This window comes from Coregonus clupeaformis, chromosome 17 (assembly GCF_020615455.1).
Source record: "Coregonus clupeaformis isolate EN_2021a chromosome 17, ASM2061545v1, whole genome shotgun sequence".
NCBI lineage: Eukaryota > Metazoa > Chordata > Actinopteri > Salmoniformes > Salmonidae > Coregonus > Coregonus clupeaformis.
This window is the reverse complement of record NC_059208.1, coordinates 71,219,027-71,244,889: the sequence shown is the minus strand read 5'-3', so window position 1 is coordinate 71,244,889 and position 25,863 is coordinate 71,219,027. Positions and strand designations below refer to the sequence as shown.

Genomic DNA, 25,863 nt, shown 5'->3' with positions numbered 1-25,863 from the left:
CCCATCAAACACCTTTGGGATGAATTGGAAAGCCGACTGAGAGCCAGGCCTAATCACCCAACATCAGTGCCCGACCTCACTAATGCTCTTGTGGCTGAATGGAAGCAAGTCCCCTCAGCAATGTTCCAACATCTAGTGGAAAGCCTTCCAAGAAGAGTGGAGGCTGATATAGCAGCAAAGGGGGGACCAACTCCATATTAATGCCCGTGATTTTTTAATGAGATGTTCGACGAGCAGCTCTCTACATACCTTTAGTGGCACAAAAATATATTTGACATACAGTACCAGTCAAAAGTTTGGACACACCTACTCATTCAAGTGTTACTCTTTATTTTTACTATTTTCTACATTGTAGAATAATAGTGAAGACATCAAAACTATGAAATAACACATATGGAATCATGTAGTAACCAAAAAAGTATATATTTTAGTTTCTTCAAAGTAGCCACCCTTTGCCTTGATGACAGCTTTGCACACTCTTGGCATTCTCTCAACCAGCTTCACCTGGAATGCTTTTTCAACAGTCCAACTCATTCCAAACCATCTCAATTGGTTGAGGTCGGGGGATTGTGGAGGCCAGGTCATCTGATGCAGCACTCATCACTCTCCTTCTTGGTCAAATAGCCCTTACACAGCCTGGAGGTGTGTTGGGTCATTGTCCTGTTGAAAAACAAATTATTGTCCCACTCAACCCAAACCAGATGAGATGGCGTATCGCTGCAGAATGCTATGGTAGCCATGCTGGTTAAGTGTGCCTTGAATTCTATATAAATCACACAGTGTCACCAGCAATGCACCATGACACCTCCTCCTCCATGCTTCACTGTGGGAACTACACATGCAGAGATCATCCGTTCACCTACACTGCATCTCACAAAGACACAGGGGTTGGAACCAAAATTCTCCAATTTGGACTCCAGACCATAATACAGATTTCCACCGGTCTAACGTCCATTGCTTGTGTTTCTTTGCCCAAGCAAGTCTCTTATTATTATTGGTGTCCTTTAGTAGTGGTTTCTTTGCAGCAATTCGACCATGAAGGCTTGACTCACGCTGTCTCCTCTGAACAGTTGATGTTGAGATGTGTCTGTTACTTGAACTCTGAAGCATTTATTTGGGCTACAATTTCTGAGGCTGGTAACTCCAACAAACTTATCCTCTGTAGCAGAGGTAACTCTGGGTCTTCCTTTCCTGTGGCGGTCCTCATGAGAGCCATTTTCATCATAGCGCTTGATGGTTTTTGCGACTGCACTTGAAGAAACTTTCAAAGTTATTCACATTTTCCGTATTGACTGACCTGACCTTCATGTCTTAAAGTAATGATGGACTGTCTTTTCTCTTTGATTATTCTTGCCATAATATGGACTTGGTCTTTTACCAAATAGGGCTATCTTCTGTATACCCCCCCAATAGTGAGCAAAGGGTGGTTACTTTGAAGAATCTCAAATATAAAATATATTTAGATTTGTTTAACATTTTTTGGTTTCTACATGATTCTATATGTGGTATTTCATAGTTTTGATGTCGTCACTATTAATCTACAATGTAAAAAATAGTAAAAATAAAGAAATACCCTGGAATGAGTAGGTGTGTCCAAACTTTTGACTGGTACTGTATATTTTAAAACATACACATTCTATAATGTGTGCAAGTTATACAGTTGAAGTCGAAAGTTTACATACACCTTAGCCAAATACATTTAAACTCAGTTTTTCACAATTCCTGACATTTAATCCTAGTAAAAATGTCATGTGTTAGGTCAGTTATGATCACCACTTTATTTTAAGAATGTGAAATGTCAGAATAATAGTTGAGAGAATGATTTATTTCAGTTTTTATTTAATTCATCACATTCCCAGTGGGTCAGAAGTTTACATACACTCAATTAGTATTTGGTAGCATTGCCTTTTAAATTGTTTAACTTGAGTCAAACGTTTCGGGTAGCCTTCCACAAGCTTCCCACAATAAGTTGGGTGAATCTTGGCCCATTCCTCCTGACAGAGCTGGTGTAACTGAGTCAGGTTTGTAGGCCTCCTTGCTCGCACATGCTTTTTCAGTTCAGCCTACAAATGTTCTATAGGATTGAGGTCAGGGCTTTGTGATGGCCACTCCAATACCATGACTTTGTTGTCCTTAAGCCATTTTGCCACAACTTTGGAAGTACGACCAAGCTTTAATTTCCTGACTGATGTCTTGAGATGTTGCTTCAATATATCCACATAATTTTCCTTCCTCATGATGCCATCTATTTTGTGAAGTGCACCAGTCCCTCCTGCAGCAAAGAACCCCCACAGCATGATGCTGCCACCCCCGTGCATCATGGTTGGAATGGTGTTCTTCAGCTTGCAAGCATCCCTCTTTTTCCTCCAAACATAACGATGGTCATTAAGGCCAAACAGTTATATTTTTGTTTTATCAGACCAGAGGACATTTCTCCAAAAAGTATGATCTTTGTCCCCATGTGCAGTTGCAAACCGTAGTCTGGCTTTTTTATGGTGGTTTTTGAGCAGTGGCTTCTTCCTTGCTGAGCGGCCTTTCAGGTTATGTCGATATAGGACTCGTTTTACTGTGGATATAGATACTTTTGTACCTGTTTCCTCCAGCATCTTCACAAGGTCCTTTGCTGTTGTTCTGGGATTGATTTGCACTTTTCGCACCAAAGTACGTTCATCTCTAGGAGACTTCCTGAGCGGTATGACGGCTGCGTGGGCCCATGGTGTTTATACTTGCGTACTATTGTTTGTACAGATGAACGTGGTACCTTCAGGCATTTGGAAATTGCTCCCAAAGATGAACCGGACTTGTGGAGGTCTACCATCTTTTTTCTGAGATCTTGGCTGATTTCTTTAGATTTTCCCATGATGTCAAGCAAAGAGGCACTGAGTTTGAAGGTAGGCCTTGAAATACATCCACAGGTACACCTCCAATTAACTCAAATGATGTCAATTAGACTATCAGAAGCTTCTAAAGCCATGACATCATTTTCTGGAATTTTCCAAGCTGTTTAAAGGCACAGTCAACTTAGTGTATGTAAACTTCTGACCCACTGGAATTGTGATACAGTGAATTATAAGTGAAATAATCTGTCTGTAAACAATTGTTGGAAAAATTACTTGTCATGCACAAAGTAGATGTCCTAACCGACTTGCCAAAACTATAGTTTGTTAACAAGAAATGTGTGGAGTGGTTGAAAAACGAGTTTTAATGACTCCAACCTAAGTGTATGTAAACTTCCGACTTCAACTGTATATTAAATCAATATTTTCTGGACATACTGAATATGCAAATATGTTTTGAATTGTACTGTTTATTATAATACATTCGTTTTCAGTATGGGTAGTTTACACTTGTCTACTTTAGTAAGGAACATTTGCTTAATGGGCAACAGTGAGCACACAGTTGTTAATTTAGTAAATACTTTAATCTAGAGAGAATTATTGAAGATAGAGGTCACATGCAAACACTTTCAAAAGTGAGTTGACATCATGTACTGTGCTATAAACAGACTTAAAAAAGACAGCCACATGTTATTAATAGACATACTGCAGTTGTAACCCCCTCAACTCAGGGATTTCAACCCAGGTCTAACCCCCCAAAGACCAAGCAAAGAAGACTATCAGAATGTCAGTTGTCTCCAGCAAAGACTTAAAACGGGTGGGGGGAGGTATATGTTCAGTAGTTATATCGGTTAAACAATAGTTGTCAAACAAAAAATGTTGTCTCCCTCTTTCCAGGTCTGATGTACATGCTGTTGAAGCACCTGGTGGATAGATACAACATGTATTACGCTTACCTTCCCTCGAAACTGGACAAGAAAATCCACTCGGGTGCTGTCAATCAGGTGGTGGCAGCTCCCATCCTCTGTCTCTTTTGGCTGCTATTCTTTTCCACCATGCGCACAGGTAAGGGACTGGGGGATGTTTTTCTTCCCAGACACAAAGTGGTTAATTGGATTGTTAAGATGTGTTAGTACATAACACTTACCACCATATTCAGAGGCTGAGCCCTGAAGTCAAACCTTGTAACTTACCGTCTCTTTGCACTGTGTTGTAACCCAGGCTTTGTGACCCCCACGTCCATGTTCACTTTGGTGGTCCTAATCATCACCATTGTGGTATGCCTGTCGCACGTCTGCTTCGGCCACTTCAAGTACCTCAGCGCTCACAACTACAAGGTACGGGTCACTGTGCTCAAGGTACGGCTCACCAACACGCCAAATGTCCAGTCCTTCAATTCAGGTAGCAGACTTAGGCCAAGTAGGACCATAGAGGAGAATCTCTGATAGCTCTTTTCCCTTCTTTACCCCCTTTCTTCCCCCCTCTGGTCTCAAACAGATTGACACCAAGGAAACTGATGTTGACGTGGTTGAAAATGGCCGCCCACCACTCCGCACCTTCTCCTCTCCTTCTAATAAGTCTCAGGTAAGCAGAGACGCCAATTCTTTTTGGTTTTGGAGTATTCCAAGCTGTTGAATTGTGGGGGGACTAGAATGGAACTGTCCAGATAGCACACTGACATTGGCCCAATGTTATCGCAATGCACAATATGCGTCATTTTGTCCAGTGGGCCAACAATGTGTGTTTGTTTGCTCCCTTGACAAACAATCTGACTTTGGCCCAAATGAGAGCTTTAATATTTTTTTAAGCTATACAGTACTTCGACATTGTAGCCCACTTTAAAAGCAAGTTGAGACTGACTGATCTACAAATCACCTTGCATCATAAATAAGTACTCAATATTATTTGCAGATCAGTCAGTCACAATGATGAATTACCCATGATGCATCACGGTTTTAATACTCCTGAACACTGCCAATGTCAAGTGTTTTTTTGGATCATGTCATCGGAAATACTTATTCCTCTATCTTTTTTAATACAAAACATAGAAATGCACCATGTTCATGTGGTCCTCTGTGGCTCAGTTGGTAGAGCATGGCGTTTGCAACGCCAGGATAGTGGGTTCGTTTCTCAAGAGCACCCATATGTAAAATGTATGTACACATGACTAAGTCGCTTTGGATAAAAGCGTCTGCTAAATGGAATATCATGGCCACCTAATCATCCCCTTAATTAGCATATATTACTCCTCACCTCTGCACCATGTTAGCTGATGTGTGGTGAGCATTCTGGCACAAAATGGTTTCCGTGCATTACCCAGGTGGGTGCCACACATTGGTGGTGGATGAGGTGAGTTTCCCCCTTATTATCTAAAGCGCTTTGAGTACCGAAGTTGGTTGAAAGGCGCTATATAAATCCAATCCATCATTATTATAAACTTTTGACAATTTGCTCCCTGGGTATTCCCTGTCCCAGTGGTTGTTTGGAGTCAGCAGCACTTTTAAATAGGCCTTAATATCAATTATAATATCTGTAATAGTAAAGGAATTAAATTCCTTAAGGAAAAAAATTAAGAAGTTGCTTGTTCACTGGCCATTCTGATCATCTTCAATGTAAACAAACAGCAGTGTCTTGCTGATTTACTATTGGTTCACGTTCTTGGCAGTTGAACATGTAAACAATATAAAATATTTCATTTTCCCGCAAAGAATGGTAGAGTTCCTGCCCGACTAGATGCGCAGGCGTTGTATTGCATCAACCAATGGTTGGGTCAACTGTGCAGTCGGGCATCAGATTGTTATATCATATGATGTGGTTAACTGATATGTTAAATACCTATCCAGGGCTTTGTAAGAGCTGGCATTGGTCTGCAGTGTAGTCGGGCAGGAACTCAACCATTGTGTGTGTTGGGTTATGATGAAGGGTGAAGCAATACAAAGCTAAGTAGTATTCTTTCAAAAACAAGTGGAAGTTGAAATGATCAGTACAATGTTAAACACCTTTTAACTTCTCAGATGCCATTTATAAGCATATGAATGATGAGGTGCAGGATCCTTCATAACATTGAATGTTTGTTTCTTTTTTCCTTAGCAACCAACGTATATTGCCCAGGTCTTACAGGACCCAATCACGGATGAGGCTTACACAGGCAGTGGGGAGGAAGATCGGGGGTCCTCACAGGATGAGGAGATGATCAACGCTGGGAATAGTCTCAATGAAGCTGATTTCCAGTCAGGTGAAGACAGCCTCATAGCCAACGAGGTCCACCAGTAACACTACTAGCTGAGAAGGGGAAAGAGAGACAGATGGTGAGAGAGGGATTTTGGAGAGGATGAATGCCAGACAAGAACAACAAACCACCAACTTCACTTTGGATTCTAAAACCATCTGCAGTCATTCCCCCCCCATGCTCCCCCACTCTGTCACCTTTTTTCGGTTGTGCCTCTGCACATTGGCATTACCAGAAAATGCCTGATACACACACACTCACGTGGTGTAATTGTGAGTGGTTTTGTTAAGTCTAATTTGGAGCTTGTCTGTGCGGATTCTTCAAAGTCCCCTCTCAGTGAAATTTGAACACCTATCCACGCTATATGAATCTGGGCGTTGACGCCCCTTGTTTTATTTATTTATCTACTGGAGTCCTACACTTTTATGGAACTTCTATGGAGCACCAGTCCAACACTGGTTTTCATCAAACCCAAAAAGATGGAGTCCCAGGAAAGAAACCATATACAAAAGGCTAAACTTTGTACATATCCCAAAGTATGCCAACCGTTTTTGTGTCTCTTATTGGGAAGAGGGGGTCAAAATTGTGCCTGGTTTTGGTTTATTTTCATCCATGTTTCCTTACTTGTGTGTCTAACTACTAAATCCCAATCAGGGTGGCTCAGGGCTGGTGTAGAGGTCATGAAAATTAGGCCACAAAGCCTCCAATGAAATCCTGCTCCAAGCACAGGTCCCATGAACTTTTATGGGTCTACAGACTCATACCCAAACTAAACTTAGTTCATTTTTGTCAACGTGCAAAGCACCCTGCATTAGGTCTTCTTTCTCATAGTTTATGAACTAAATGACTTGCTTGCCCCTTTTTCTTTTGATATCTTCTGTTCGTCATAAGATATTCACTCTGCCACTGAACATCCTCAGTTCAGTTGGATTGTGGTGTTTCTGGTGTGACTTGTGTTGTCATGACATGTCTACAGTCCTCCTGCCTGTGATGCCCTGTAAGTCACCTGGTCTCTCTGCTCCCCTCCATCCTGTCCCTCTCAGTTTCCAAAGGGTCAGTGGCTTGCTGACTCTTACAGCCACTGACTTACAGTTTTTTTTATTATTTTTTATTTCACCTCTACTACCTTAAACATATGAAATAGGAAGCTAATGTTCTTGTCAGCGCATAGTTCAGTAGGCAACTTCTACTCTAACTGGGTTCTGTTCACCTTGGAGAACTTGAACATTTGCACAATAGTTCAATAGTTTAGCTTATGTTGTAGATCCAGGGAAAAGCGGTGCTTTTGCACTTGATGATCTACCTTTTAAGCCTGGAGTTTTCAGCACTCCTGTAAGAGGGTATCTGTATGGGTTCTGTCTGTGTTTATGTGTGCACTAACAGTAGATCAATACATGAGAACGGCAAACAAAGTTGCTAAGGATTTAAACATTTAAACATTAACACCACCCCCCCGATTCTTTATTATTTCTGATTCTTGCAATGTTTATAGTTACTTACAGTTGAAATTTGGAGAGGGGTCAACTACAGATTTAGTCTATAGGTAGAAAAAAAATAGGTTTACAATGACTTTCATGCGCGTGCAGCATTAAAATATTTGTTTCGTTTTTGTAGTCAAGCCTTGTCTTTCGTCCCACAGGGAACACAAAACAAAACAAAAGGTTTCAATTGTGAGGACCCACTTTGTGTTTGTTGACTATGGTCATCAGCTGGTGCCTGTTATTTTGAGACAAAAAGTGTTCAAAGAGAAACTAGACCGATGGGTGGGTGGGGGGTGGGGCACTGGGAGACATGAAGAAACTGGTCTTGCCTCAAGTTGTACTCTCTACCCTTAAAGTCCTCCAATCAGAAGTACGCTGAGGTGAGCTAAATTATATGCATCTCTGGAGGAGCCAAGTCCCAATGAATTAGCTGTTTTTGTATGCTTCCTCTCTGAGGGAATAGTAATGAAGTGTAGATGAAAAAATGTAGCCTTAGTAAAGTATTTTGCTCCTCAGGAGTCATACTTATGGAAGATAATTGTTCAGATATACAGCACCAATGAATAGCGACGCTTCCATTTATTTTTTTCACATCCGTTTGGGTGCAGTGTGTTTTCATGCACTTGGATGAAAGTACCATTAAGTTGTCTCTGATTGAAGTGCAATCAGTCAGGTGTCTGGTTGAGAACAAAGTGACATCATGGGCTGGCCCTTCTGGCTTAGATGTCAGCCATCTTTGTTTTGCACTTTCTGGAACAGAACTGTGGTATTAAGGCCAGGATCTATTTTGGCCCTCAGCCTCTTTTCTCAGCCCGCATAGCAACTACTCATTTGGTGTTCACAGTTATACCCTGGGAAAGTGTGATGACATTTCAAAGCCAGTGTTCACTTTCTTTTCTAAATGGACTTCAAGCACAAAACACATGAAAACACAATCAAATACTTCTATAAAAGGCATTGGGTAGAAATAAATTAATTCACAAATACGTATATAATTTCATACATATCTTAAATTACCACGTTTTCATGAATTTGATATAATCCTGTCAAAAACAGAAAAAAGTGGATAACGAAGTATTTCTTTATTAAACTAGCCAGTCCTTTCAGATCTGTGAACACCATAGGGATAGGGCCAAATGGAAGAGGCTAGGGACACACATTTTACCAGGCCCAAGAGTGTGGCTCCACTGACTAATCCAACAGATGAGGTGCACTGATAGTGAAGGTCTGCTAGAGGTCACTGTATACCTGTGTTTTTTTATTACTATAATGATCATGTTTTGGAACGGGACGAATCGTCTCTTTGCAAAATGATTTGTTGTAACAAAAAAAGGATGCAATAGCAACAAGGAACATGCAATAGCGACAAGTGCGACATTCAGCAAAGAAATAGAACTAGAGCAGTAACTTAAGGAAATGTTGAAGTCCTCAGTTGTATTTTTATTACAGCTGGGTTTTTTTTACATTGTATTAGTTGTTTTCAACTTTAAGCGTTTTGATCTGTTGACTAAGCTAATCTATGAAAGCTGTGGCTATTGGTAACATTAGTAGCATTCTATCAGATATGATTTTTTTTTACCATGGCTGTCTTATTAGCAGCACATGTTCCTCTGTAGACACACTGAAATGACCATTGTATTGTGGTTTGTCCCTGTTTGAAAACCATAGCTACATGCTGGAGATATTGTATATTTTCTGTGTCTACTCTGTTCTGTAACTTCTGTTTCCCTTTTTAAGTGAGTGTGCACTAACACTCCGTTCATGATTTGTATGCACGCTAACACAAGACTTAACAATAATCCAGTGGAAGTACATTTTCCTGACACTATAAGAAATCTTGTTATAGAGGTTTGCTTGCTAATATACGGTCTCTTTCTCAATGGAAATTAAGTTACTTTACAGTATCACTATTCTACAGTCCCGGCGATCGAACCCACTACCTTGGCGTTACAAGCGTCGTGCTCTACCAGCTGAGCTACAGAGGATCAAATAATGGTAGTGTTATAGAGCACATAATCTACAGTTTCTATAAAACATGAATATGGGTAGGGATACATAAAAATACAGCAAATGGTCACACGTTTGTTTGTTTTTAAGCCTCTGCTAACGTTCATGCTGGTTCCATTCACTAAGACAACTAAGGAAAGTTTAATTTGATGCTGTAGATTTGTCAGGTTGTCTATACTATTTATTTTGACGTTTGTCCAAAGGTCTGTATGGTGAAGCATTTGTCATTATCTGTTCCTTGATCAATAAAATCGTCATTCATCCTTCATGTTGGTTTATAAGAACATGATTGAGGAGCAATCCTGTGGTAGCAGAGATTCCATCTCTTTTGACATAATGCTATTCCCAATCTCTTTCATATTTAATAATTGTTGTGATAGAACAGTAGGGGAGAGCGGGAGAGAGATGGAAGGGCACCTATGGTAAAGTGGCCGAGCAGTATGTTTGGTCCAGAGTCAGGAGCGGTACCGCTACACCAGACTCTGGCAATAATTTACAATCCGATCGCACTTTGTAGCATTTTTAAAGCTCATTTCCAATTGAGCGGACATATGAAGTGACCGTAAATGCGGTCTCAGCTCTCACGCAATTACACCTCCGACACGTCTAAATAAAATAAATTAAAATCTATGCGTTTGCCCGCTAGCGCGGGATCTTATTGGGTCCATACTTGTGAACAAGTTTAAGGGCTCTATTCAATCGGTATCGCTGAAGTTCAGCGCTACGTGATTGAAATTTAAAGGACATTTTCCCGCGTTAGCAGAGAATGCATTCACAGTAAGCGCTGCATATGTCGGCTCAATCGGAATTAGCTTTAAATTAAATATTGCGCAATCTGTAACGCTTCAGTGATAGATTGAATAGAGCCCCCAGTTTAAAAAAATTCTCTGTCTCAAAATCCACATCAGACAATTTAAAATCAGACGTAGTGGCAAGTGATATAACGCTACATGTATAGCTGTTCCCATAAGATAACCTGGCACATTTAGCCCTAAGCTAACCTGACGAATTGGCCGGTAATTATTTCCTGTAACAAATTCCTATCAAGATCTTAGACTTTATATCCACCAACCAATGGCATTTCTTAAAATAGGTCAACTTGGCCACCAGTGGGATATTTTAATCCTCCAAATTCAAGGTTTACTTTTGTTCCGCTTTGTAACAAAATATGGTGTGCCAATATTGCATGATGCATCCATGACTAGGTTACTAGCTACTAGTACTAACCTTAGACAAAATTCAAAAGGCATATTTTCGTATACGTAAATGACAAAATCACACATTTTTGCTTATCCGTTTCACACACATCCATGTGCTTTTACGGAAAAATATATAAATAAGGTCCTTACAACATGTAAGTTTATCGTACATAGTAAAAGACGAAGAGCCTCATGGACTTGTCTAAATAGCTGTCATGTAACATGTACAGTGAGGGAAAAAAGTATTTGATCCCCTGCTAATTTTGTACGTTTGCCCATGGACAAAGACATGATCAGTCTATAATTTTAATGGTAGGTTTATTTGAACAGTGAGAGACAGAATAACAACAACAAAATCCAGAAAAATGCATGTCAAAAATGTTATAAATTGATTTGCATTTTAATGAGGGAATAAGTATTTGACCCCCTCTCAATCAGAAAGATTTCTGGCTCCCAGGTGTCTTTTACACAGGTAACGAGCTGAGATTAGGAGCACACTCTTAAAGGGAGTGCTCCTAATCTCAGTTTGTTACCTGTATAAAAGACACCTGTCCACAGAAGCAATCAATCAATCAGATTCCAAACTCTCCACCATGGCCAAGACCAAAGAGCTCTCCAAGGATGTCAGGGACAAGATTGTAGACCTACACAAGGCTGGAATGGGCTACAAGACCATCGCCAAGCAGCTTGGTGAGAAGGTGACAACAGTTGGTGCGATTATTCGCAAATGGAAGAAACACAAAATAACTGTCAATCTCCCTCGGCCTGGTGCTCCATGCAAGATCTCACCTCGTGGAGTTGCAATGATCATGAGAACGGTGAGGAATCAGCCCAGAACTACACGGGAGGATCTTGTCAATGATCTCAAGGCAGCTGGGACCATACTCACTAAGAAAACAATTGGTAACACACTACGCCGTGAAGGACTGAAATCCTGCAGCGCCCGCAAGGTCCCCCTGCTCATGAAAGCACAAATACAGGCCCGTCTGAAGTTTGCCAATGAACATCTGAATGATTCAGAGGAGAAATGGGTGAAAGTGTTGTGGTCAGATGAGACCAAAATCGAGGTCTTTGGCATCAACTCAACTCGCCGTGTTTGGAGGAGGAGGAATGCTGCCTATGACCCCAAGAACACCATCCCCACCTTCAAACATGGAGGTGGGAAACATTATGCTTTTGGGGTGTTTTTCTGCTAAGGGGACAGGACAACTTCACCGCATCAAAGGGACGATGGACGGGGCCATGTACCGTCAAATCATGGGTGAGAACCTCCTTCCCTCAGCCAGGGCATTGAAAATGGGTCGTGGATGGGTATTCCGGCATGACAATCACCCAAAACACATGGCCAATGCAACAAAGGAGTGGCTCAAGAAGCAGCACATTAAGGTCCTGGAGTGGCCTAGCCAGTCTCCAGACCTTAATCCCATAGAAAATCTGTGGAGGGAGCTGAAGGTTCGAGTTGCCAAACGTCAGCCTCGAAACCTTAATGACTTGGAGAAGATCTGCAAAGAGGAGTGGGACAAAATCCCTCCTGAGATGTGTGCAAACCTGGTGGCCAACTACAAGAAACGTCTGACCTCTGTGATTGCCAACAAGGGTTTTGCCACCAAGTACTAAGTCATGTTTTGCAGAGGGGTCAAATACTTATTTCCCTCATTAAAATGCAAATCAATTTATAACATTTTTGACATGCGTTTTTCTGGATTTTTTTGTTGTTATGCTGTCTCTCACTGTTCAAATAAACCTACTATTAAAATTATAGACCGATAATTTCTTTGTCAGTGGGCAAACGTACAAAATCAGCAGGGGATCAAATACTTTTTTCCCTCACTGTACCTGAAATTCACAGTGCACATTAAGCATGGGTTCAAGCCCCCCTTGTGTCAAGCTTTTTTGTTGGGATGCTCGATTCAAATAACACGTGACGAAGTGGATGATTATAATATTGCATATAAATGGTTGTACATGTAAGTGTAGCCTACATAAGAAATTAAGTGGTGTTTTTGGTCTAAAAGTAACCTTATACTATACATTTTTGGTATACCTATTCTATTCTACTGTATGACTATCGCCCCGTAGCACTCACTTCTGTCATCATGAAGTGCTTTGAGAGAATAGTTAAGGATCATGTCACCTCTACCTTACCTGACACCCTAGACCCACTTCAATTTGCATACCGCCCCAATAGATCCACAGACGATGCAATCGCCATTGCACTGCACACTGGCCTATCCCATCTGGACAAGAGGAATACCTATGTAAGAATGCTGTTCATTGACTAAAGCTCAGCCTTCAACACCATAGTACCCTCCAAGCTCATCATTAAGCTCGGAGCCCTGGGTCTGAATCCCGCCCCTGTGCAACTGGGTCCTGGACTTCCTGACGGGCTGCCCCCAGGTGGTGAAGGTAGGAAACAACCCCTCCACTTCGCTGAACCCACAAGGGTGTGTGCTCAGCCCCCTCCTGTACTCCCTGTTCACCCATGACTGCGTGCCATGCACGCCTCCAACTCAATCATCAAGTTTGCAGACTACACAACAGTAGTAGGCCTGATTACCAACAATGACGAGACAGCCTACAGGGAGGAGGTGAGACCTAAGACCCTCACAAACTTTTACAGATGCACAATTGAGAGCATCCTGTCGGGCTGTATCAACGCCTGGTACAGCAACTGCACGGCTCTGCAGAGGGTGGTGCGGTCTGCCCAACGCATCACCGGGGGCACACTGCCTGCCCTCCAGGACACCTACAGCACCCGATGTCACAGGAAGGCCAAAAAGATCATCAAGGACATCAACCACCCGAGCCAAGGCCTGTTCACCCCGCTACCATCCAGAAGGCGAGGTCAGTACAGGTACATCAAAGCTGGGACCGAGAGACTGAAAAACAGCTTTCATCTCAAGGCCATCAGACTGTTAAATAGCCATCACTAGCTGGCTTCCACCCGGTTACTCAACTCTGCACCTTAGAGGCCGCTGCCCTATTTACATAGACATGGAATCACTGGTCACTTTAATAATGTTTACATACTGCTTTACTAATTTAATATGTATATAGATACAACTGTACTGTTGGAGCTAGGAACACAAGCATTTCGCTACACCAGCAATAACATCTGCTAAATATGTGTATGTGACCAATAACATTTGATATTATGTAAAATACAAATTAATAATTAAGTGATCTTGAGAGACATTGATTCAGCTTTGATCCAAACTTTATTAAATGACCACCATACTGAAAAGTAGCAGAGCGTCACTCCGGTGCGCTCTGGCACCGGCAGCACTCAACCCACAGATAGAAGGAGCTAGTTACCAGTATCTTTGCTACACCCCTGTGTAGCAGTAGCATATGCCACATTTCCATTGAGGAATTTACCCGTGTTTTACCCAAAAGGCTCAGACCTTTCTGTGTCCATCTACACGTGCCGGCACCCGTGTCTCACTGTGCCATGGCCCTGGGTATTTCTTAGCTTTCATTTACGTAACAATGGCTAACTTTAACACCTCACAAAGCAACAGTCTTGAATGATGCAGAGTTTGTTGATTCTGCTCGCCACAAGTCTTTAGTGTCACACTCCTGATGGAAACTCGAAGTTACTTGCGTAACCCCGGTTCTATGATATTATGAGTGAGACATCTCACTAGTAGAATTCACCAACATCTCCTAAGTAGCTCGAAGAACCAATCATACACGTCTGTCGGATGGGTCAAGTGGCGAATGAGGGAGCCCCTCCCCTCATACTAAAGAGCCATTGCCTGCCCTCTGATCATTATCATTATATCATCATTATCCCCTTGCTGGGAGGTGCCCAGGACACAAAGAGTTGGTCGCTCTTGCGCAAAGCTCTCGTCCTATCCAAGTATATGCGCGTACAGAACACAAATGGTGTAGCCGCTCCTCTTCCATAGAAAGGAAAGGTGGTGGGTGGAAAAGCCACAAGCTCCAAGGTGAGACAATTGTAACTGACACTAACCTTGGGCATAAAGGCGGGGTTAGGCAACAAGGTGACCTTGGAAAAGCCTCGGGCAAACTGCAGGCACGAATGGTGAACTGACATGTAGCCACTCGTACATTTTGCAGAAGTAAGGGCAAACAGTAAAGCGATCTTAAAGGAGAGATTATTCATCTCTAAAGGCTGCCGTGAAATAGCCTCAAACACAATAGACAAATCCCATGATGGGGTTAATGGCTTGTGAACTGGTAGTAAGCAATGTGCCCCTTTCATGAAGAGGTGTTTTCCCACCGTGTTCTAGTCAAAGCCTATATGACAGGCCAAGATTGCGGCTAGATAAACCTTAACAGTGGAGAAAGCCTACCCTCTGTTCAAAAGGTCCTGCAAGAAGCATAAAATCTCAGATACAGAGCATTGGTAAGGAATTATCTGTTTTCGGTCACACCACTTCACAATAACGCAGCACTTATTTTCCTACAGTGAGTGTGTAAACATGCCCTAGCACTCTGGATTGTCTCAATGACTTCGAGGCAAGCCAGTCGCATCCAGATTTAACCTCTCAAGGGCCAGGCCCAGAGGGCCATGGTTTCTGGGTGAGGGTGGAAAATCTCTCTGTTCGCTTGGGTCAACAGATCACTGCATAACGGGAGTTGCCAAGGCTTGTTGTATAACAGGAGAGTGATCTCCACTATCCAGAGCTTGCCTTGCCATGGAGGGGCTACCAAGATCAGGAATAAGCCTTCTTCCCTCACTCTGGCCAGAGTGGGGAGTATGAGGCAGAGAGGAGGAAAAGCGTAAAGCAACACCCTCAGCTAAGGGTGTGCCAGCGCATCCACCCCCAGTGGTGCGTCTCATCTGCCGTCACCACTTTCCTTGTTGCCACCACCCCTAGGGGAGTGCCAGGAACGAAGATTGAGGGACTCTTCCAGGATGGAGAGCTGAGAGACATGCGGAAGTCACCTCTATCTGGCGATGGAGACGACGCCGTATACAAAGGAGTTGGGCAAACACCCAGCGCTGGAAGTCTCTCATCCTCAGTAAGCCAAGAGGTACTACTGAGAATGTGGACGCCATCAACCCCAGCACTCTTAGGCACATCCTGAATGTTGTACGGTTGGCTTCTTGGCGTTTATTGCTATGGTCATTAATTGTACCTCACAGATGAAAAGGAAATCCCAGTAGATTGAATTAGTATTAGCAGCAGCAGAGAGATTGTTGGGTGTCAGAGATTTTAGTGCAGAAGATCTACTGGGGCTTTTGAGAGAAGGGATTCTAGCCTCCAAGGCCGACGGTCTGGAGTAGGATCTGTTAGGGCCAAAGTAGTGGGAAGGGGTGGTAGGATGTGTTGGGAATAGTGGTGTGTGTATACTGTAAGGAAATTGCACCACCATGTAACCCTATATACTTGGTTACATGGTGGTGCAATTTCCTTTTTCCCCCATTTCCCTTTTCCCTTTTTTCTGTGAACAAATGTGCAATGCACTTTCCGAACTGTGGGCGGCAGCAATACGCAACAAAGCGTCTAGTCTGCCGAAAAACCATACAAAGAAGAAGAGGTTAGCATAGGGCTAGAAGAGGTTAGCATAGGGCTAATGATGGGACCAGCTACAATGTAATATTCTTATCACGTGCAACTACGTCAACGATAAACCACAGAGCAACCAATATAGATCCTCCATTCATAGTCTTGAATTCCTAGAAATCATTCTGAATCATATTGTTTGTTTTACAACCGATATGGTGAAAATCTAAATAATTGTGGAATCATTTAAACTTTACAACATATATGGTGCAGATCTAATGACGCCAGATCTTAATTTGATCACTATTTTGTTGTAATTTTTTCCCCTACGCATCAGGAAATTCAAATCAGCCTTGTTATTTAGATATATTCACTGAAAACACTACTGCTACTGTAGGCCTATAGATCATATTACTACAACATTCAAATGTACAAATATTTATCAGAAATGCATCCATACACATCAACAAGCGTCATCTTATATAGCTTAATAACACAACATAGATATTGGTCTCCACTACAACATACAAGTGTCAAGTGTATCTGAAATGCAGCCGTACAGTAGGCTACACCTAAACTGTATTCTACTGTAGCCTATCAAAACGTATTGCCCACATTGGCCTATAATATCAGATGTAAAGACGAGATGAAATTGAGAATAGTGAGGTAGCCTACGGAATGGAGCGCAATGGCTCATGAAAGAAAGTGACTGATTTTAAAACCAAAAAATCACGCAGAAAAAACGCAACCCATCATTTTTTTTATCTATAGTTTATTATCGAAAAATAGGTAATCTTAAGGTTTCTAGCGAACCTAAGGTTACGAACCAACTGTCAAAATTGAGTTCAGTTCTGGCCTGGTTAGAGCCACTGCCTTCAGTGCTCACAGATTGGCCACTGTGTTGGTGTGTTCGATTCCGGCCCACCCCCTTCTGGCAAATAACTAAATCCCCCTGATTGACTTGATTTAGTTACGCATTTCAAATATGGACAGTCCAGGGATATTTTACCCCCGATCTTGATAAGAAATGACCATACCAGTCACTTTTATTTTAAATACAGTTGTATTTAATGGATAACATAAATAGGAAACAAATAAAATAAAAACAGACGGCTACACCAACATTTGTTTCCATTCATACAAAGTGTCGGGTAAATTGCAACAGTAGATTTGCTATGGTAAACGAGTATCATTACACAGGTGCACATTGTGCTGGGGACAATAAAAGGCCACTCTAAAATCTGCAATTTTGTCACACAACATAATGCCACAGATGTCTCAAGTTTTGAAGGAGCATGCAAGTGGCATGCTGACTGCGGGAATGTCCAACAAAGCTGTTGCCAGAGAATTGAAAGTTCATTTCTCTACCATAAGCTGCCACCAACGTTGTTTAAGAGAATTTGGCAGTACGTCCAACCGGCCTCCCAACGCAGACCACGTAGAATCACGCCAGCCCAGGACCTCCACATCTGGCTTCTTCACCTGCTGGATCATCTGAGGAGGGGGTACTTAGGAGTATTTCTGTCTGTAATGAAGCCCTTTTGTGGGGAAAAACTAATTCTGATTGGCTGGGCCTGGCTCCCAAGTGGGTGGGCCTATGCCCTCCCAGTACCACCAATGTCTGTGCCCCTGTCCAGTCATGTGAAATCCATAGATTAGGGCCTAATTAATTTATTTCAATTGACTGATTTCCTTCTATGAACTGTAACTTTGTAAAATCTTAGAAAATGTTGCATGTTGCGTTTATATTTTTGTTCAGTATAGTTATGGTCTGCTAAACTGTTATGCACCGGTTACAGTAGCATAGGCCTACTGTACTATCAGTTTGATGCCGGAATTTTAAGTCATCCTTCTGGCTTGAAAGCCTGAATTGTGTGGCTTTAATATTTCATTTCTTAAAGCTGTCTAGATGTTTATGCATTTGAGTCTATCCAAATATTATTTTGTTGAGCTGAGACACTTTTCTTTGATATGTAAATTATCAGACTATTCATTTTAACTTCTTGAAAACATTTAAATAAATGGAATTAACTTGTGGGCCTAATATAAGCTATAGGCTATCTAAATTAATTGAACAATGTACAATCCGATTGTGGAACACCACTCATTCAGTGCATCAATCAAAAGTGAAAGCGCAAACTTGCAATGTATTCGAGGCTTAAAATTCCTCTTTTTTTGTGAACAATTGTTTTTGTTGGGTCACGAGCAATACAATCATAAAAAATATAAATAAAGTTCCCCCTTTTTTGAACAAACACACCCTCCCTCCCACCCCACCCATCACAAACGTACCCCTCCCTCCCCACCCATCCCAAACGTACCCTCCCACCCCACCCATCCCAAACATTCACACCCTCCCACCCCACCCATCCCAAACATACCCAACATACCCCTCCCACCCCACCCCAAACACACCCTCCCACCCCTCCCATCCCAAACATACCCCTCCCACCCCACCGCAAACACACCCTCCCACCCCACCCATCCCAAACATACCCCTGGCGGCCCCACCCTACTATCCCCAACCTCAGACAACCCATAATATAAAAACAAAACATGTACATTTTTTTAGTTTCTAGAAAATTAAAATAAACACTACACTAGAATACAAATGATACACAGAAAAGTCATTTGTCAATACAACACCATCAAGAAAGCATTTTCATCACACACCTACATAATCTCCAGCAATTCAGAGATTTCTGAGGCAGCTACTTTCCACGTTTCCGAAGTGCTAAGTCTGGCTTTATTCATACGGGCAGTGGATAACTTCTACATAAGTATGCCAGCCATTTCCTTGTATGAAGGTCATGTGGTGGCAACCAGCGATGAACAACAAGTTTTCGGGCAGCAGTCAACCCAAACAGCCAAACCTTTTGCCGTTTCTCATTCAGCAGCATACCTGTATCATCGTTAAGCAACAGCGGAATTGGTTCAACGGGTACAGTTTTATCAATCATGTCCGAGAGAATAGACGACACATTCCTCCAGAACTCATAAACCTCCGGACAATCCCATATCAGATGTTTGTATGTGTCAAGTGTATTGAGATTACATAGGTCACAGTATGGGCTTGGAGCCTGTTTTGCATGAAAGTGATCTCCAATAAGATCTATGACAAAGTTCAAAATGAATTAACTGATGGTTTGGGTTCTCTGATGAGGGAAATATGATCTCCCAATCAATAGCCTCATCATCGACAGCCAAATCCTTTACCCATGCTTTAACCATTGACAGATCTTTCTGCTTTAAGAATTGAAGATGAGAGTAAATAGCAGACATAAAACCTCTGGACGGGAATGTAAAAATCCACTCTATCATTGGGTGCCTTCCCAAACTTGGACCCCATAGGCACGAAGCACTGACCGCAGTCTAAGATATAGAAAGAACGACGACCCTGGCAAATCAAAACAAAGACTGAGTTCCTGAAAACTAAGGACACTTTTATTGAAGGGATAGAACAGTGCTGGGAAGGGTGAGTCAAAGAGCAGTGGGCCAAATTTGAACCCATGCCGACTCTGGCATGTGGGTGCCGGGATTAGCAGCTGTAACTGCTGGACCACACAGGCACTGAGGCCACCAATAATTTATTCTGCCTATTGCTTGACTTGAACATATAATAAAACAATTGATTAAAACAAATGATTTTCCCTAAGGAAAAATACACCTAACCCCTACAAATGTGTCCATTTATTATAATCCACATAAGACTGCACATAGCCTACATAGCATACTTGAACTGGCGCCCAGTGGACTTGCAGTCTAATGTACAATGTAGGTATGGTGTACTGCATTGTATACAAACACTGCTTCCAGCTGCCCCCTGGTGGCAATTCTAAATATTTCTTCAGTCATTCAAATCCTCCTGCTGCAGGATTATTTTCCTCCAAGGACGAAACGGTTCGAATTAAGATCCAACATCTGTGAATGTCCAATCGCATGCCTGGGAAATTGACAGAAATGTGATGCCCAATTCTATATCAACTCCTAGGCAATGGTGCACTGTAAATCTGGAAATTAGAAGACGCGGTGGAGCTTTCATTTCACATACACCAACAACTCTTTCAGATCTTCACAAGTGTCAGGGATAGGGAGCAGGGTTTGATTTAGGATTTCACTTAAGATGTGCAGATGCCACATCATGGACACATCCATCCTACTAGTGTTCACTGCTGTCTTGAGGTGTTGAGCAATGTGTGCAAAACTACGTAAGTAATGAAACACTGACCCTGACTGAACCCCTGAATGTCATCCTTATCGTGCATCTCCACATAAATAATGCTCATGAAATATGCGCTCAGCAGACAGTTTAATTGGAGATTGGGAAATCCTGAGGTATTTCTCAGGGTTAAGATGGCAAGAGGATCATGACTGTGAGCAATAGCAGAAATTCATCTTGTACTCTGAAGTACGTAATCTGCATGGGGGAATATGGATGTTTCTATTTGCAGACAGAAAGAGCACAGTGAAAAAGTAGCGTTGGAGCACACATTGAACTATGTTGTGAACTAGGGAAATATGTTGTGAATTAGAAAAGTGCATCCAAGGCTCATCCCCCTGATGAACTCTTAGGAACGCACTAATTCTATGCCTCTGAGACCATGCCACATGAAGCCACTTAACATGTTTATGATTTAGCAGTGGATTATATACTATTTTCTGATTCCATATTTATTAGTACACACTTTCCTAGAGCATTCAATAATATTTATAATAATATTTCAGTGCCATCTGCATTAAAGTTTGATTAAATGACTTTATGTATTAAAAATCTGGAAAAAATACACATGGTTCCATTTTTATGTAAAGTTCATATTGACGTTTTGGTACAGTGATTCTTACATGGCATTGTCATTGTCACCTACTCTATTCAAAGTGCAGTGAAGCATTAAAGTAATGCTGCATTACTTTCCCTTTTCCTCCATATCTCATACTGGCAAAGAAAAAAAAACATGCTTAAATTGGGGGCATGAGTTATCAAGCTATACAAAAATGGAAGAGGTAGTATACTCGTATTTGCTATACACAGTAACATATGTACATTAGCACATAATATTTAAGTGATACCCCGCTAGGCATAGCTTCAAGATATTGTTCTCATCTCCTGCTACTGTAAAGTAGGCTTTTTGAAGGCTGCTAATCATACTGTCATTATTTAAAGTGAAACTATACTGTTTTTGGGACACTCCATTAAGACATTAACAATACACTACTGTAAGCAACATAAAACAATTCATGGATATATGGCAGTTTGCAACGACAGTCATTGTAACAGAGCTCTTTGAGTAATTTCTTAACAAAATGAAGGCTGTCAAAATGACCATGGCCTGGAGCTGATTTGGCTTTGTCCATGTTTTTTAGCTCTTGTTAGGGCACATGACTAAAGGTAGACTTCGTGAGATGACGTTGCATGCACGAAGTAAACACAATATCGGGTACATTTCCACAACAACTAAGAGTGTTGATGCACGAGGCTAAACTTATTTTCAGTTTTGGTCCCGTAGCTGTTTTGGTCACGTTGTGGCAGCGTGAAGCGCACCCATGCACATGTGCAGATACCAGAGGAGACTGTGGGAGGAGCTATAGGAGGACATGCTCATTGCAATGGCTGGAATTGAATAAATTAAATGATATCAAACATATGGAAACCACATGTTTGACTCCATTCCATTTATTCCATTCCAGCCATTACAATGAGCCTGTCCTCCTATAGCTCCTCCCACCAGCCTCCCCACTGGCAGATTCACGCTCATCTCAATATCTGCGGTGTTGCTTGTTGCAACGTCATCTCGCTGAGTCTATTTTTAATAGTGCACACTGCACATCACCTTCTTGTAGGGATTGTGTCATCCCTTTGTTGTAATGTTATTCATGATTACACTGTATACACTGTCTATTGCACTCATACTGATTAAATATATTTGCCAATAAATGGCAGTTAATATAGCCGTAAATTGTGTTTGACTTGCTTCGTATCGAGCTCATGGCTTCATAAGGATTCAGCTTCATAAGGATTCAAATTGGAATACTACAGAATCAAAAGCGAAGCACTGAATTGCATAGAATGTGATCTCCCATGGATAGTAGGAACCTGTAGATGCCTAATTTCACAAACGCTCTACTTAGGTCAGTTTTGGTTAGTTTGGTAGCTGTCAAACAAAAAAATCCTCACACTATCGGCTGTTAAAGGTAATGTTCCTGCGTTTGCGGAGACCGCATTCACGATAAACGCTTTATATGTCAGTTCAATTGGAAAATTACCTTTAAATAGCGCATAGCTGACAAAGTGCCATCGGATTGAATCCTGGTCTTAAGCTGCTTGCCACCTTCTGTTCTTTGGAAGACCAGATTTGAGGTGAATCAGTATTGCTTGTTTAAAAAAGAAACAAATACATTTTTGACAATTTGTTACAATGCAAGTGTTATGGGTCGTGTTTGGGTTATGGGTCATGTTCTCTACAAGGTGCCATTTTAGACCAGGCCTCTGAAGAGGAATGAGAGGGATGCTCCCAGAGCCAAACCTAGGGACAAGAAGAAGGCCATAATGGCTCCAGCTGTCTCCGCCTCATGAGGAGCAACTTTTCTGTGGAGAGAGAGAGAGAGAATGACAGCCGATCAGGTGTGGTAAGATTTTAGGTGCAATCTCATTTCTGTCAACCTGGGAGACATTTTCTTCTCGTAATGACCCTTGCAACGTGAGTAAACTAACCATAACGTTTTAAATAGACAGGAGCTCCAAAAACTGCACCTCACAATTTCTTTGTGTGTACCATGTGTGTCGTGCCTCGTCTTTCTAACAGACATAATTACCACCCTATTTCTAAACTTTCTAGCCTAGCAAAAATGTTAGTTGAGCATTAATCAATGATTCTAAGCTCCTTCTTAACTTCAAAATCTATTCTAAATGTGCATCAGTCGGGCTTCAGACCAGGGCATAGCAACATCTCGGCAGTATCATTGGTTTTACATTATGTAGTAAATTGTTTGGATAGGAAGAAACACTGTGCTGCTCTATTTATTGACTTGTCTAAAGCGTTCAACACTGTCGACCGCTCTTTACTAATTCAAAGGTTGTCTGAGATTGGCCTGGATCAGGTGTCATGTAATTGGTTTATGGTGCCTACATTGATCGTGTCCCTGCTTATAAATATCTGGGCATCTGGATTGACAAAATGTTATCTTTTAAAAAGCATATGGATGAGTTCATTAAGAAGTTGAGGATAAACATGGGCTTCTTCTTTAGAAATAGATCATGCCTCTCCCTGAACAGCAGAAAGCAGATAATTCAGTAAACTTTCCTGCCATTGCTAGACTACAATGACACCATTTATATGACTGCAGCTGCACTGAAACCATTAGATGCAGTTTACCACAGAACACTTCACTTTATTACAGGCGACAGGCTCAGTACACATCATTGCATCCTATATCAGAAAGTAGGCTGGCTGTCTCGTAGATCGATACACTGCTCTATTTTTGTTTATAAAGCCCTCTTGCACAAACTTCCACCGTACCTTACTTCATTGTTAAATTAAACGAGTCACCAGACCTGATCAGTGGAATGGCTAACTCTAGAGGTCCCGTTGATCTCTACGGGAAATCGGCATTCCGTTTTTTTGCACCCTGTGTATGGAATGATCTGCAGACCTCTGCGCTCCGTTACCTCTAGGGCAGTTCAAGTTAATAATATGTTTTATTGTCACATACACCAGATAGGTGCAGTGAAATGTGTTGTTTTACAGGGTCAGCCATAGTAGTACAGCGCCCCTGGAGCAAATTAAGGTTAAGTGCCTTGCTCAAGGGCACATCGACATATTTTTTACCTTGTCAGCTCGGGTATTCAAACCAGCGACCTTTCAGTTACTGGCCCAATGCTCTAACCGCTAGGCTACCTGCCCCTTGTTGAGGAATGTGATTGCTTTTCTTAAATTGCTTGTAAATATTATATGTTTTATTACGTTGTATTTGTATATTTTGTATAATTTGTGTACTTGCAAAAGAGGCCTAGGTCTCAATGGGATTTCCCTGTTAAAGAAAAGTTAGTGTGAATCACGCTGCATATTATAATCGTACTAATCCCGTCTATTACATTTTTTTGTTAGCAAACGGTTAGTTTGCTCACAGCGTGTCATTGCGAGAGGAAAATGTTGCCCTGTACCTTGAAAGTTTATCTATTTGGGTTTGTGCACAGGCGTAGGCAAGAGGTCTTACTTGGGCCCAAAGCACATGCAGAGGCTGGCCAGGTATCCATTGGAAAAGGCAAAGAGGATCATGAAGACGATGAACCAGGCGTCGTGTTCAAAGAAGACAGGCAGGTTGTAGCGGGGCTGAACATTGCACAGCATGAAGAGCGGCACGAAGATCACACGGGCCACCAGAAGAATGGGCACCAGTTTGCTGTCCTTCCCAGGCTGAAAGTGAATGGCAGAGGGATGTCAACACTACTGTACCACACACACCACATGCACATTCAATGAAATGCACTCAAATACATGCCACAAGGATGTGTAAATGACAAGTGCTTTATTTGATAGAGGATGAGGAAGTTACAACTTCAATTCCCTTTTGAGAAAAACATTTTATGTTCAATAAAACATTACTGCAGTGTTTGTTTTAAGCTGATCACCACAAGACAAGTTAGTCAATAAGGTATTTATTTATTTATCTAAAATTCAGGGTAGTTCAGTGTTAACCTGTATTTTCTACTCTTCTAAAAAACAGATGGTAAATTTACCTCTATTGTTCTGATTCTTCAACATCACAGATTTTGTTTGCAAGATCAAGTATGCAGTATATTTGAAATGCATCTTCAAGGAATTTCTTAGAGTTTTTTTTGGCAGGCAGCATTTGATCAATAGTACATTACTCTAGTACCTGGCGCTAACATGGGTCCTGTCCTGATCTTGTCACAATTCTGATTGTCCTCACATTTTCAGAAATGTGTCTAAACCTGGTATTAAAATGTGTCTCTTATCCTCAGATCCTCAAAAAGTTCTACATCTGCACCATTGACTGGCCGCATCACCGCTTGGTACGGCAACTGCAAGGCACCCAACTGCAAGGCACTACAGAGGGTGGTAAGTACGTCCCAGTACATCACTATGGCCGAGCTCACTGCCATCCAGGACCTCTATACCAGGCGTTGTCAGAGGAAGGCCCAAAGAATGGTCAAAGACTCCAGCCACCCAAGCCATAGACTGTTCTCTCTGCTACTGCAGTGGCACCAGTGCACCAAGTCTGGAACCAACAAGACCCTGAACAGCTTCTACCCCCAAGCCATAAGACTGCTACATAACTAATCAAATGGCTACCCGGACTACCTGCATTGACCCTTTTTGCACTAACTCTCTTGCACTGACTCTATGCGCACACACACTGAACTCTACACTGACACCCCAACACACACATACTACATATGCCCACAATTTTAAATGCATTTAGGCTGAGCTTTCGGTCGTTAGACTTTCACCAAAGCATACAAACACACGATGGCCACATATAGGCAACGTGCGTCAATGCAATCAGACATGATGAGCAACATGTGTACAACACAAATGCCAGGAGGCACATCAGTAATCAATTATCTCAGAAAAAGTGACTTGAGCTTGAGTTTATATTGCCTATATGTGGCCT

General features: G+C 41.8%; 2 protein-coding genes across 6 annotated transcripts in view; one reads left to right on the top strand and one right to left on the bottom strand.

The window, feature by feature from the left end:
• LOC121572325 (CSC1-like protein 2) overlaps positions 1-9,822 on the top strand; it is an 89,659-nt gene extending 79,837 nt beyond the window's left edge. For 2 of the 3 annotated variants that reach the window (XM_045226498.1, XM_045226496.1), the window contains 4 exons: positions 3,735-3,902; positions 4,059-4,195; positions 4,335-4,421; positions 5,928-9,822. In XM_045226498.1, coding sequence (XP_045082433.1) covers positions 3,735-3,902; positions 4,059-4,195; positions 4,335-4,421; positions 5,928-6,110 — 575 coding nt within the window. In that variant the 3' untranslated portion in view covers positions 6,111-9,822. The remainder of the gene's footprint in view (positions 1-3,734; positions 3,903-4,058; positions 4,196-4,334; positions 4,422-5,927) is intronic. The other variant, XM_045226497.1, reaches the window with a different exon arrangement.
• Positions 9,823-21,955: 12,133 nt separating this feature from the next.
• The window catches only part of LOC121572324 (equilibrative nucleoside transporter 1-like), a 64,910-nt gene continuing 61,002 nt past the window's right edge, over positions 21,956-25,863 (bottom strand). For all 3 annotated transcript variants that reach the window (XM_045226494.1, XM_045226495.1, XM_041884389.2), the window contains exons 12-13: positions 24,442-24,641; positions 21,956-22,813 (exon numbers count right to left, since the gene is read on the bottom strand). In XM_045226494.1, coding sequence (XP_045082429.1) covers positions 22,702-22,813; positions 24,442-24,641 — 312 coding nt within the window. In that variant the 3' untranslated portion in view covers positions 21,956-22,701. The remainder of the gene's footprint in view (positions 22,814-24,441; positions 24,642-25,863) is intronic.